Source organism: Microchirus variegatus (assembly GCF_963457635.1).
Source record: "Microchirus variegatus genome assembly, chromosome: 17".
In the NCBI taxonomy this organism is placed as follows: Eukaryota; Metazoa; Chordata; class Actinopteri; order Pleuronectiformes; family Soleidae; genus Microchirus; species Microchirus variegatus.
In genome coordinates, this window is record NC_139818.1 from 13,615,338 (window position 1) to 13,630,540 (window position 15,203).

General features: G+C 41.6%; 1 protein-coding gene across 1 annotated transcript in view; it reads left to right on the top strand.

Moving 5' to 3' along the window:
- nrxn1a (neurexin 1a) overlaps nucleotides 1-14,222 on the top strand; it is a gene marked incomplete at both ends in the record, with an annotated part of 52,768 nt that extends 38,546 nt beyond the window's left edge. Inside the window, 10 exons of the mRNA XM_083904306.1 lie at nucleotides 427-808; nucleotides 1,170-1,360; nucleotides 2,126-2,299; nucleotides 3,520-3,639; nucleotides 4,391-4,572; nucleotides 5,943-6,114; nucleotides 7,039-7,128; nucleotides 8,181-8,491; nucleotides 13,201-13,288; nucleotides 13,933-14,222. Of these exons, the coding sequence (XP_083760432.1) occupies nucleotides 427-808; nucleotides 1,170-1,360; nucleotides 2,126-2,299; nucleotides 3,520-3,639; nucleotides 4,391-4,572; nucleotides 5,943-6,114; nucleotides 7,039-7,128; nucleotides 8,181-8,491; nucleotides 13,201-13,288; nucleotides 13,933-14,222 (2,000 nt within the window). The remainder of the gene's footprint in view (nucleotides 1-426; nucleotides 809-1,169; nucleotides 1,361-2,125; nucleotides 2,300-3,519; nucleotides 3,640-4,390; nucleotides 4,573-5,942; nucleotides 6,115-7,038; nucleotides 7,129-8,180; nucleotides 8,492-13,200; nucleotides 13,289-13,932) is intronic.
- Nucleotides 14,223-15,203: the final 981 nt, after the last annotated feature.

A 15,203-nucleotide genomic window follows, 5' to 3' on the forward strand; every position in this document is an offset into this window, starting at 1 on the left:
TTCTTTTTTCCTCAATCTGATAAAATTACTATATAATTAATAAATAATAATCGGCCAATGCCAATTATTAAAAAATGGCAAATATTGACCAGATCAATCAGTCTGCTTCTACTCTGGATGTCTAGACTTCTGCTTGTATTCTGTGTATTGTTTTATTATTATTTAAAGGTCTGGTGTGTAACATTTAGGAATGTCTAATGGCAACAATTGAACTATTCATCATTATATTTATATAATGCTTTAAAATAAAAGTCTTAGAATAAGCCTTACTTTACTTGCTTTATGAGGTTGTCATCAAGTACTTGTATCAGTCTGCCCCTGGTGAACAAGAATGATTATTATCAGTATGAGTTTTACTAATGTGCAGTTCCACCTGAAGCCTAAATTTCCATAGCCTTCACTTTTGAAGTTTTCTCTCACCACCAGGTCAGATGGCAGGTGACCACACCCAGCTGGAGTTCCACAATGTGGAGACGGGTATTGTGACAGAGAAACGCTTCATACCTGCCGTGCCCTCCAATTTCATTGGCCACCTTCAGGGCCTGGCACTGAATGGCATGCCATACATCGACCTGTGCAAGAACGGCGACATTGACTACTGCGAACTCAACGCCGTCATCGGCTACAAGAGCATAGTGGCCGACCCCGTCACCTTCCGCTCGCGCTCCAGTTTTGTGACGCTGCCCACACTCCAGGCTTATTATTCTATGCATCTCTTCATGCAGTTCAAGACGACGTCTCCCGACGGCCTTGTTCTGTACAACAGGGGAGACGGCAATGATTTCATCGTGGTGGAGCTGGTTAAAGGGTGAGCTGTCACGATCAGTCAGCCTGATGTCTGCATATTTTAGTTTAACATTTCACCTACATTTATCAAAAGGAAAAGTTCACAAATAATAGGGAAATTTGAAAAGAAACACAAAGTCACTTAATTTTGTCAAATCCATCTTTAGGAACATTTCTCAAATTAAGGTTAAACTCTTGTCTATGGGGCTGAAATATCAGATGTAGAAGCAGCTATTTCTTCTTACAGTTATGGTTCTACAAAAAGGATTATAATGCCCTGAAGTGTAAAAACCTATCTTTTTCACCATTAATATAATTCATGTGCCTTTGCTCTTCTCACTTATTTAACCACCTCCTATCTATTTTCCTTGCTTACTCTCCAGCTACCTGCATTACATTTCTGACCTGGGTAACGGTGCACACCTGATCAAGGGTAACTCGAACAGTCCTCTAAATGACAACCACTGGCACAACGTGCACATATCCAGAGACACTAACAATCTTCACACGGTCAAGATCGACACCAAAGTCACCACGCAGACCACCATGGGTGCCAAGAACCTCGACTTAAAGGGTATGTCTTCAAATAAAAACAGTGCTGCCTCAATGACGGTGGATGAGTTTATACATACAGTACTTAATAAACCATACAATAATTGTTTTGGTTCACAAAATACAGTATATTTCCTGTAAATTGCTCCTTTAGAGGCTGTAATTTTGGGGAAAATGCTAATTAACATTTTCTAGACAGCTTATCTGTATAATTAATACGACTAGGGCTGCGACAATTAATCAGCTACTAAATAAATCTGGTCTGCAACTATTTTGAGGATCATTTAATTCAGTGTTTTTTTATATAATTAATTAAGTTGTGATTGTTTCAGCTTTTTAACTGTGAATATTTTTTGATTTCTTTGCTCCATGTAACAAAGACATCATTGAAACTTGGTTTTTGGAATAAATAAAACATTTGAGAACATCATCCATAACATTTTATGGACAAAGAACTAATCAATTCATCAAGAAAATGATCAATAGATTAAGTGATTATGAAAACACTTGGTTAAAAACTAAACTGTCTAGTCAAGTCAAAACCTCTAAATGGGTCACTGGTTCGAGCTTATGACCCCAGCTGTTCTATGTAAATTGAACACAATTGGGGTTTGGAGCTCTGTACATGAAAATAACTACTTTGATCAGTGAAGGCATTTACATTTTTAATCATCATTAATCGAAAAAATTAATGCATTAATATATAGTACTGTATTTGCATGTGTCTTACTAATGCTATCTATGAATAGTTCATGAAGCTGTCCTTAATTGTCCTGTCCTAAAACAGGTGACTTGTACATTGGGGGCGTCTCCAAAGAGATGTACCGAGACCTGCCCAAGCTGGTCCACTCTCGTGAGGGTTTCCAGGGTTGCTTAGCAACAGTTGATCTAAACGGCCGGCTCCCTGACCTTTTGGCAGATGCCTTGGCAACCATGGGACAAGTGGAGAGAGGCTGTGAAGGTGAGGTGAAAGCACAAAAACTGTCAACCAGATGTTCTGTCCAGGTCCAGTGTCCTTACTGCTTCGTCTTCCAGTTTTCATTTAACTCATGCTCTTTTTTTTTTTTTTTTTTTCAAAGAACAACACCACTAACCCAGGTCTTGGTCTATTAGATATACATTTTACGCTCTATCTACTCATCACCTTGGCCACATTGTAGTTTCTCTCTACTCCACTCTTTTAGCAGTTCACAGGCATCTATGTGCATTGACTAACCATCTAACTTAATTTGCTTGTTTGCTTTTTTGTTTGGCTGACAAAAGTTACATTGATGAAAGCTGACTTGCAAGGTATATCGCTTTGTGTGAGCATTTGAGACACGTGTGCAAGTGCACGTGAGGGCGTGTGTGTGCGTACATATGTGCGTGCGTGTACTAGAACTATCCAGTGGTGTCCAGTGTTGTGTGGATCCCAGTGATCCAGAGTTAAAGGTCAGAGGTGACCCCGTCCTTTCCTGGCACCATATTGATTTCATCACAGTAGAAATGTCACTACTGCTTGACTTAAGTTGACCACAGCTCCACCACCTGGGTTGCCTAGCAGCATGCTGTCTAACCCCTCCTAGTGACTCCCAACCTAACCAAACCTCAATACTCTTATTTGTGACTCACTTCACACCCTCTCCTCCATACCTCGGGTTAAGAGTGCACCGAATGAGAACTAAGTTAGGCACTTTGACGTTCTCGCTCTGTGTGTTTTTAGCACGAGGCAGGAAAAGAACAGTGACAAACTGCTGAAGAAAAGAGTATTGAGACAAGGGCCTTTAAACATAACTGCCCTCTTATGTTTAACTCCTCCTTCTGACCTTGCCCCACTCATCTAGCATCACCACCTGCATGTAGTCAAAATATGCCTTTTTTTTCCACTTAGTAGCACAGATTCCGGTTCCAGTTTATATGGAAATTCAGTCGTAGTAGTATTCTCAATACAGACAAAAGTAACAAATAGGAGCCTATATCCACATAAACCCACTCTCTTGATGATTCTACTAATACTACTAATCAAAACACATGTGCAGCACCACAGGAAACCCTTTTTGAAACAACAAAATGTTTCATGGAAATACTGTGCAAACATACTATTGTGAAGATATTGGGCTCCAGACAATTTTAAAAAAAGTCTAGTTGTTTATCTTCTCCTAACTTGTGCACCCTCCAACCCCACCGTAATTCTCACTGTAGGTCCGAGCACCACCTGTCAGGAAGACTCGTGCTCAAATCAGGGAGTCTGTCTGCAGCAGTGGGAGGGCTTCACCTGCGACTGCAGCATGACTTCATATGCTGGGCCACTATGCAATGATGGTGAGTGTGCATTTCATGGTACGGCTCAGTCCATGCCGGTTTACACAATCACTTTCCATTATGTGGACAGCAGAAAGCATTGCAGAGGCATTGTCATATTTGGGAAACAACAAAATACAACTTTCTATTGCAACAGTATTTACCAGTACATGAATTAGAATTTTGAACTGAATTTCCTTTGTTCTGTCCTTAAAACCACAGAAAACACACAGACTTTAACACACTTCTGTACAACTTAAAGTGTGAAGCACTGATGCACTCTGTTTCAGTCACTGTACTGAAGCATCTTTGTCTGCATTATATCAGAGCCACCACGTGAGGGCACTGTCAACTGTTGATTCTCAAGTGGCCCAAAAATACTACAGTACCTGTGTCTAGTCTCAAAGTTTTATTATGGTCTCCCTCGCTCTCAAATTTAATCATTTAATCTTGATTTAGACAATAAATTATCCTCATCAGCCTTACATGCAGGAGACATAATGGTTGCGTAGTCATCTTATGACTCAAATATTTGTATGAGTCAGTTATTACAATGTTGAGAAGTGATTTGGGAAATATTTTTTGAGAGTGTAGGAGGAATGAGCACAAAGTGGGGGACCAGTCATCTATGACATTTTATTTACGAGTTATTTTTTCAGCATGTCCTTCAAAACCACTGAAATGCAGTCAGGAGGACTACTATAAAAATAGCACTTATTTTATAATATCATGACATGCTTGCTGTTATACTCTGTTTATCTGTGTGGACCAGCTGGGACCACCTATATCTTTGCGCGTGATGGCGGCATGGTGGTTTACACATGGCCCCCTAACGAACGTCCCAGCACCAGGGCGGACCGGCTCGCCCTTGGTTTCAGCACCCAACAGAAGCATGCCGTTCTGCTCAGGGTGGACAGCGCCTCTGGCCTGGGAGACTACCTTCAGCTGCAGATAGTAAGCACACCGAAATTCACTTCTGCAATACATCTACTGACCGAACGTGTTAAATGTATTCATTTATTTATCCAGAAAGTACCTTCAGATGTGGTGTGTCGCTATAGCTATTCTTGTGGTCAGGGCATTCTGAAGTTCTTTTAAATACACCTGCTCACACCATATGTTCCAACTAATGTTTCATACGCAATCTCAGGAACAATATGATGAGTTTATATCATGCAAGTTCTTGTGTGACAGTCTTCTGCGTCCTTTCCCGCTCCAGGCTTAAGTTGTCAAGTACCATAAGTTGCAACTAATTAGGCTAACCTTCTTTTTGTAACAACATTCATCTGCAGCTGCCCCAAGCTGCATTTCTGCAACATTATTGTCACTGTTTTGTTTCTCTGCTACAGCTGCTGGTGAAAAAGTACCAGCTGGGAATACAGTGTACTTGCAAAATATTCAAAACCTGATAAAAGAATAAAGAAAAACACATTCTTGCAAATGTATTAAAAAGGAAATATCACATTGACGTCAGTATTATGATCATTCTATGATACTTGACATTCAGCTCAGGTCTTAATAAAGTGTATTCACCTTGATCTGAGCCCACGTGTAGTAAATTCAGTTTTGAGAGGTATACATATTTCTATTGGTGTCCTCACTGTTCGCCGTGCATAGGAGAGCAAAAACCTACAAATGAAGATAAAATAATTGCCTGTTGGGCTCAGAGACAGGATTGTGTCAAGGCACAGAGTTGCAGAACCCTAATAAAATCTGCTATGCTGAAAAGTCCCAGGAGTGCAGTGGCCTCCATAATTCTAAATAGAGGAAGTGTGTCGTCCAAGTCTGAGACACAGTTAGCAATAGGAAGAAGGCAATAAGTACTATTGAACATGGTTGGATTATCTGTGAACGATGTGTGAAAATGGCCATTGAGCAACTGAAAGTTAACAAAAAATTAGAGCCTGCCTTTCAGCAAAACCAATTATTTTAATAAATTGGAAATCAAACTTAAGTTTTGAGCACAAAACTAGCCTGAGCAGTCAGAGAAGAAGGGCCTTTGATGATGATGGTGACTCTGGAGATCCAGAGTTCTCATCTGGAGACAAGAGAAATGACCAGAGGGTGTCATGTCTGCTTTCCTTCAGATATGATGTGACAAGAGAATTCAGTTTCTGTCAGTCCTTGAGGTGTCAACTATGGCACAGAATCCCAAACATTTCATAGAAACACATCTAAAGACATGTCAACATGTCAAGTTTACTTTTTTTTTTTTAAGAAATCGGAAAATAAAGTTAGGCCTGAAGAAGAAAGTATGTCAAGTTTGCTTATTTAACACAATTGCATTCTTCATGAGGATTTTTTTATATATCTGCCCCACTCAGGACAAGGGAAACATTAGAGTAGTGTTTAATGTTGGCACCGACGATATCAACATCGAGGAGAGCTCCAAGTTTGTCAACGATGGGAAGTACCACATAATTCGCTTCACCCGCAGTGGAGGCAATGCAACCCTCCAACTCGACGACCTACCAGTCATAGAGCGATATCCCTCAGGTATGCCCTGCCCTCCCCACATAAGCCCCACCCACCGACCCACTAAAGCACTGCCTGTCCTGTGGCAGAGTTGACTACACTTTACCTTCAATCAACCCACCTCCTGGTTGATGATCGCTGTTTCTATTGTTTCTATTCAAATACTGGCGTTAAGAAATATAATTGCAGCTTTGTGTTATGTAATTGTGTTTGAAATGAACCATGTATGACCTGATATGAAACATGACATTTTAAACCATAAAAAGAGACAGTTATTACAATAGCTTGTTTACTAGCCAGCTATGTTATGTTATAGGCCTGTTAAATAGTGTTAAAGGTAATTTATGAAAATATTCAATTCAGGTTTCAGTTGTTTTTCTCACCATAAAAGAAAATAATAACAGTTGGTGCATTTTGGACAAACAATAATTTAAAAACATGTCATATTTTGATGATAAATTGTTTAACTAGAGAGAAAAATAATAAGTAAAAGAAAAAAGTGTATTATGTTGAGCATAGTCTTTGTTTTCATATTGTTCATGTTCATATTTAAAGTGGTAATCTTAGGTAGTCTTTAACACAATGAGGTGCAGGCTTTAGGTAGCGTATAGTTAAAATGCTAAATGTTAGCTGTTATGAGGTGTGTGTGAGGACAGAGACAGTATGTGGCAGCTGTAACATTATATTTCCCTGTGCTCTTGCAGATGTTAACCCCTGAAATGTCTCTTTAAATTAAACCCAATGAACAGAGAGTAAGAGTCCGCTCAATGGAAACATAGTGAATTCAGCTCTTCTCTTAGCACACCAAGCCTACCTTACCCGCAGTGACATGCTAATAATGAGCAGACCATTACTTTCTTTTCATTGCTGTTCTTTTTGTATCCAGCTCCTGTACCACGTTTGGATGTGCGTAATTACTACTGTGTTCTCATCTCTAAATTAAAGGCAACATTGATAACGAGCGCCTGGCCATCGCCAGACAGCGAATCCCCTATCGGCTCGGTCGAGTAGTTGACGATTGGCTACTCGACAAAGGTAAAAACCCTGATTAAAATTCCTTAAAACTTTCAGCTTAAAAATACAATTTGAAGACAGTTGAATATATTATATTGTGCACCATCAACTAACATCTAAAAATCTAAATCCATAACTAAGTATTTAAAAGTTGGACAGCTATAGTGTGTAATAATGTGTAAACTGTAGTGCCTGTGAACGTATCTTGTTAGTGTGTATCTGATAATATCAGGTTAAAGGGACGATGGAGAGATTTAAATGTGAATAAATCAGAAAATAGAAAAGTACTGATAAAAGATGCTTTATCAAGACTGGTAAATAATTGTGTTTATTATCGAATTGTAAACAATAAAGCATTTACTAAAGATTATATGATGAAAAACATGTTTGTAAACAAATTAAAGTATTGAGAAATGTAAGAATTATGTAAATTTGAAATGACTAATAGAGAAATGCTTTTTTGAAAAAAAGAAAAATGTAAAAGTGTTCCACCTAAACTTCAGCAGAGCTTAAATTAGCCTCTAGTCCCTTTAACAGTGAGCAGTGCTAGAGCTTTTAACCTGTGCATGCTTCATAGGGCTGTTACAACAATTCTCTAGATCTCTCTCTCTGTCTGCCTGTCTGTTGCTCCTTCAAATACAATGTCGTGCCGTACAGCCATCACCATAGCAACCATCTGCCAGCCCCATCTTCTCAGGGCCCTCTGACTCCTCTCATCTGCTGCCTCTTTCTCCTCCTGTTCTTTGCCTTTTCATCCTCCTCCTCAACTTCTCAGTCTTCCTCTTCCCTCCTCTTCTGTTTTCTGCTCTCACTCTTTTTTTTCCAAGCCTCAAACCTTCTCACAGTTTTTCATGGCTTCGATTTGCTCTGCCATGCTTTATCTATCCCATCCTCTTACCATGCCTTGGGGGTGGTGAATTGTGTAACACTCAAACACTCTCGTGTGTATGTATGCATGTATGTGACCACTGGTATGTATGTGTGTGTGACTGGATATGCGTGTGTCTGTCTACCTTTCCTCCTGGTGTGTATGTGTGTCTTTGGCACGTGTGTGTGTGCGTGTATGCATATAGGTCGCCAGCTGACAATCTTCAACAGCCAGACTACAGTGCGTGTTGGTGGAGGCGAGCGTGGGACAGGCATGTTCCAGGGGCAGCTGTCTGGCCTCTACTACAATGGCCTCCGAATCCTCAACATGGCAGCCGAGGGGCATCCGCACATTAGGGTAGAGGGCAGCGCACGGTTGGTCGGCGACATGCCGTCCTCCTCCATCACCCCACAGTCCAGTGCTGCAGCTGGAGGCAACCGCTCTGACTCCGCCCCCTCCATAAGCGACATCACTACCACCACAGCCACCAACCGGAAGCAGGGTGCCACACAGCAGGTCAGAGCATAATTATAATCATTGGGAATATGCAGTCATAATGAGATCAACTAATGTAATTCTTCATTTAAATTAACGTATGTATACATCCAGCCCTGCCATCATCATTCAGTTTGACAACGGATTATTTAAAATGTGTTAATACAACAGTTAGTACAACATTAAGCAATACATTATTCTAAGGTCTGAGCCAGTGGATTGTGGTTTAAAATCAAGAGAAATTCAAAAATTATTTTTTCCCCCAGGTATTTTAATCTTCGCAAAATTAGAGATTATGTGAACCACAGGTCACCAGCCACACTGAATACAGGTACAAGTGTGAATGAAATACCTCCACAAACTGGATGGTGTACGTGGCATTTTACCAACTATTATTTATGTTCCCAACTTTCAACTTTGAAAATTTTCAGTTCAATCCCATTTCTGTTCATTTCCATTAATTTTCATGGAAAGTTTCCAAATTTTTGCAATTTTGCAACCCCAGTTATCAATAGAAGGCACATATTTTCACATCCACATAAAAGGATTAGATGGCAAATTCTCAACTAAGTGGTCTTCACACTCTAAATTACAAGACGAGAATTGTTTGGGTTAATGAAGGCTGTAATAGCTTTCCCCCTAATCCACATCTAGTAAACTGTTGCAAATGGGACTCTACAATACAAACAAATAACTGTTGAGGAATATTTGAAGCAGATGTTACCGCAGAGTCGATGCTATTGTCAGAGGGATATGTCTATTTTGCTCTGCTATTTGGCTCACTACTGAGATATTGTGAGGCTCTTTGTGTGCGTATGTGTGTTCTGCAGTTCTTCTTCTACATTATAAAACGGTCTGCCTGCCGCACTGAGGACATCTTTTTTTTACTCTCATTGATACAAGTTGCCATGGAGATAGTAAGCCCCACTACCCGCTGCTTGCTTTCTCTCTCCCATCCAGACTCCCATAGAGAATAGTTCCTCTGGGCATAAACCGCCAGCTGTTTCAGACATAAATAATAGAGTGTAGAAGGCTGTGAGCTAAGCCTCAGGCATCAATAATGGATACAAGAGCTTGATGGATGGCACTGCAGAGTGGCAGTGTTGTCACGGGGGCTTATTTTCACACTGATCTCTACCTGTTTATGTTTACTTGATGCTTTAAACCACCCATTCCAGCTATCATGATATGATGATGTCAGTGCTACATCTGGGGTGCGAGTTCTACACTGGAGTCAGTATCACTGTATGAGAACTAGGTCAGAGCCACTTGATGCTCGACATGCTGCAGTGTGAGTGTTTGCCCATTGCTGTAAGCAGAATCACTCCTGCTGGCCCCCAAACTCCCTGTGTTTCCCTTGGTTAAGAAGAATTTGCAGCTTCTCCGTAGAGGGTGCCTAGTGTTGCCTAGCAACTAACCTGGCCTTAACCAGTGCACACATACAACGTTGAGCTGAACACAGAGTGTACGCGCGCACACACAAACAAACACACACACACTCATACCTACATATACACTCGAGCGCTCAGGTGCATTGAGAAATTGCAGAACATTGCATCAGAAGAGGGGGACAGCAATGTCTTCCAAAGGTGCTAGGGTTCCAGGCAATTTATTGATTTCACGCACACACCCCTGGTCCGTGCTTATGTGGAAGTGGATCTGCCTAAGTTGCCTCATGGGTTTACTGCTACCGTCAGGACTTTGTGCAGTAAGAGTGTGTTATGTGCCTCCTTCTGGAGTCCACAGTTTATTGGTTTTTTTCCCTGCTATTGTGCACATGTGCGTGCATGTGTGTGTGTGTGTTAAAAAGTGGATTAATAATGCATGACAGCTGAGCACAAGCGAGGCAAAGAGAGGGAGAGATTGTGTGAGAGTGAGTGGTGAATGTTTATGCTGAAGGCTGCACTGAGTCACAGAGCTTACGTTTGAGTGAGATGTTTGGTTCCTGATTTGTGTGTGTGTGAGTGTGTTCATGTGTATGCATGTACCTGTGTTTGGTGGGAAGGCAGTTGGAAGAAACCTGAGGCTCACAGTGGCAGCTGATTGGCTATCTGGAACCAGCTCACCAGACACTTCCACAATCTCTCATTCGCTCCAACACTCCTCCTCTTTCTTTCTTGCCACCTTTGTTCTCTCCATTTCCTTCACATCTTTTTATCTTTGTTACTTTTTCCTTCTCTATCCATCTTCTGGAGATGCTTACTTCCTCCCTCCTCCTTTGCTCACTTCTGTTTTCCACTCTCTTTTATCTTTTTCCATATTTACTCGTCACGCCCCCCCTCCCTCCTTATCAGTCCCTCCCTCTTGCTCTCTCTCCGGTTGAGCTCCAGTGATAGGCTGTTAATGCAGGCAGTGTGTGAGTCTATCTCACCATCTGCAGTAGTGGAGCTAGATTCTATCCTCCCTCGTCAGGATCTCTTCATCAGCCTGCCAACTTCAGCCTGACTTGGTGTTTGCTTGCGTTTCTGTGCAGATTAGCAGAAAGTAGAAAAAGACCAATGGAGCATGTTTGGCTACTATAGAGCTACGGAGTCTACCTGTGTGTGATTTCCAGTTGTGAAAGTAGCAGACAAGCTGTTGAATCTTCAGCAAGTGTGTGAAGACATAGTGCAGCCACTATGTGTGAACTAGGCAGTCAGGGAGGCATTGATGGTCGCTGGCACTGTTCGGCTGCTCAGGTAGAGATTTTGCTCTTTCAGCATGCAGATATCCTCCTCATGCTCTCTCTCTCTTCCTCTGTCCTCTCTCCTGCATCCAGTTCTCCCCCTCCTTTTGTTGTGCATCAGTATCAGCATGCTCCATTGATAGACTCGAAGATGGGGACAAAGAGAGCGTGAAAGAAGGAGGGAGAGATGGAGGGGGTGGAGTTTTTTTTGGCCATGCATCTCCCTAGCACATCTTCAATACACTTATGTGGCTTATTGATGTTATTTAAGTTGCCTTCAGCATGCCTATAGTTGTCCTCATGTTCATTGTCTCCCATGCGATAGATGGATCAATAGCACAATTGACGCCTTCCTGTTTGAACGGGGCAGTCAGCTGATAGGGTGATGTCACAGAACAGAGGAGGGGTCTTGATAAATTTACTTGTCTGCTTCTGAATCATGATTTAAAACAGGTGGCAAGAGAGGGCATACAGGTGTCTTTGGATCAATAATCAAGCATGGAAGCTTGACGGGTGATTGTTGACAAATGTCGGGGTTATGCGTTTCCGACTGGCTGATTGGTTCTTTTGCTATTCGGATCCTGGCAAAGGCACAGAGTTTTATTGACTGGCTGGATTCCAAAGGCTAAGCTCACCCTAGCAGCGTTTGACAGCCCAGTGGGCAGAACTGATTGAAAAGGCAGTGGAGGAAAGAGGCAGAGTCAAGCATCAATAACCTAATATATGTTTCAGGCCAAACTAAACCACAGAAGACTTGCCAGAACCAGTACCACACATGCAAGGCCAACATGGTCATTTTTCAGATGAATTAACTCAATGATAACTGCTCCAGCCTTATGTAATGTGTTCTGACAGAGACGACAAGGCTAATATATAGATGGAGCAAGGACAAAAAGGCAACTTATAATTTCTGGTTGAAATACTGCCTGTATGTTTCAGCTAAGCCATAATCAACCATTTTGGACTTTGATTTGGTGCAGATTATGTTCCGGTCTGATTGTAATCTGCCTGTAGAGCTCGTCTCTCTCATTTCTCTGCTTCTCTCTCCCCTCTCCTTTATTCTGTGGGTTATTAACATCTACTGCAATGCATCACAATCCAACTTTAATTTAGTGCTGGCACTGAGCGCTCATTGTGGTAAAAAAAAAAAATCACACTAACACACACAATCATGTCTCTCATGCCAAAGCAAGCAATGTTTTAACAGTAGTTCATGAATATGTGGTGCAAGTTAGCACGGTGTTAAGTAAAGACCACAAAATGTTTATTTCTCTTCTTTTTGCTTTTCCTCCCCAAATGCCTGCTTTACAGATTAATTTTATTCATCTTTTACCTCCTGTTCCCCCCCTCCCCTTTTTTTACACATAGGCTAGAATGGCAAATCAATGCACAGGTCCCCATAGTGGGAGCTCGCTCCCTTTTTTATTCCCTATCATTTTAAAAAGCCTGAACTTAAGAGTTGCCATGGCAACAGTAGGAGCAGGGATGAGATGAATAACGGGGGTTTTCCATAGAGAGGGATGAACAACAGAGAGACAGTGCGGTTGTTGAGATACTAGTTGGTAGTTTTAGATTAGACACTGGTTATAGTGAGTAATGGATGAGGTGATCAAGGTGATTTAAATGCATTGCTGGACTTCTTAATCCTCTTTTTAGTTTTACACTGTACATGATCCAACTGAATGCACGCTCCATATCAGATGGAGAAAAAATAGGAAAGCTAGAACAGGTGAAAGATAGAGAGGCCGAAGAAGAAATAATAGAGGGAAGGTTGAGAGAGTACAAGATTACTGGTTGTCCCTATGTGGCTTTAAAAAAGATTCATTACTTTTCTCATCCCTGCTCATTTCTTCTTCTCTACTGGGTGCACGGTAGATTTGGTCATCTGCCATTGCTGGGGGGCCATAACAGTAAAAAGTGTTTATGGCATACTGAAAAACGAGTGGGCGATGGTTTGGAGCTGTGTGTTCACACATGTAGAATCTAAACAGAGGGTGTGTGTATAAATATATATGTCCGTTTACCATATGTCCCTAATTTTTTGCGGATTTGCCCCTTTCCACAGTCGGCAGACGACCTGCTGGTGGCTTCAGCCGAGTGTCCCACCGATGACGAAGATATTGATCCCTGTGACCCCAGTTCAGGTAAGCACTGTCCACATATACGCACATATCACACCATCTTTTTGCACACCAACTGTCACTCTAGTTTTTCCTGCTTCTATTTTGTACCTCCTTACAATACATTTTTTACTTCCACCTGGGTTTTTGCCTGCATGCATTCCGTGATACTCTGTGCTCCTTTTTTTTTTTCACTTTGCCACCATAGCCTCTCTTCACCTCCCCACGTCCCTTGTTATTCAGCTTTTATTTTTATATCGGGTTCCTTTTTCCTCTTGCAACTCCAAATAATTCATATGCACATTTTGTCAACAAACATTTAATCTTGTGTAACAAATCACTGTGCCAGAGTCCTCACTGCTGTGAATGTAATAAAGTGTCAAATGTGTGTAATAAAAAATGATATAAAGTTCAGCTCTGCTCTGGCCCTCCTCTCAACACGCTGTAATGTAATCTGTTGACACATTATGTGATAATATGGAAACAGCTTTGGCCCAAAGCTGCAGCCCTCCCTTTCCAGCATGTAGCATTATGCAAATGTTAAATAATTCATCATTATGATGCACTGTGTCTTTTTGCTCCAGTTCTCCAACCACCACCTTGATGTGTAATTCATATTAGTAATGTATGCCATGAATTGTAATGCAACATCACATGCCTCCCTTTCTGCCTTTTAGCCCACCCTCCCGAGGTGTTCCCAGGTCCATCAGAAGTGGTACGAGAGAGCAGCAGTACCACCGGCATGGTGGTGGGCATTGTGGCAGCTGCCGCCCTCTGCATCCTCATCCTCCTCTACGCCATGTACAAGTACCGCAACCGAGATGAAGGCTCCTACCATGTGGACGAGAGCCGCAACTACATCAGCAATTCTGCAACACAGCCCAACGGCAGCACCAAGGACAAGCCAATGGGCATTGCCAAGATCTCCAAGAACAAGAAGAACAAAGACAAGGAGTACTACGTCTGAGGCAGAAGATGTCTAACACACAGAAATATACGCATACACCTTTATATATAACGGTATATGTACATAAATAGATATATTCTCAAAAAAAAAAAATAACACACATGCACATGGACATAGACATACTGATGTTAATGTTTACTCTTCAATAATCATACCTGCACACATGCTGGCAAGCACAAACATTTACACACTGAAGCACAAACACACTAACAATGAAGCACATACACACACACACACACACACACACACACACAAGCCCAAGGGCATGGACCCTAATTGTACAGTATTTACCAATGAGCAGAGCCTCTGAGAGAGGCGTGTTTTATGAACATAACCACCATTCCAAATGATTTAAAAAGCAACTCTCAGTTAAGAACCATTTTGGGGCCAGCCAGATAAAAAAAGACAAATCACTCCCTGCCCCAGCAGGACCTCTCCAGTTGGACTCAGAGAGGTCAAGGAAGATTTTAACTGAAGCAAATGGCAGACTGAGTGTGTACGAGAACAAAGGTGATGATAAAAGCACCAAGACAAGGACTAAGTTTCTCTTCCAAGCTTTTTGGCCTTCCTTCTTGTTAACAGATGGGACACAATGAAGCACTGAGGATGCTTTAAAAAAAAAACAAAAAAAACAAAAAAAAAAAACAAGCACACCAATGGTCCAAGTCTAATCCCAAGCACCAGGACAGGAAATCAGGGTGTAGCCAAAGGGGCAATGAATTACAAGTGAAAAGGCAGAGGCAGGGCTGGTGCCATTACTATAATGGATGGGCTGTGTGTTACGGTGCAGAGCTGATGTTTTATGGCGGCCTGTAAATCACAAAGGTGGAATCAGAGGAAAACAGATATTTTCCTGGACAGGATACTTGAGACTTCAGATGCTACCTACAGACACCAGTCATGCATGACTGCAGTGTCACACACACACACACATATAACAAATGCACACATTCTAAAATATAATCTACGTGTGCAGACAAA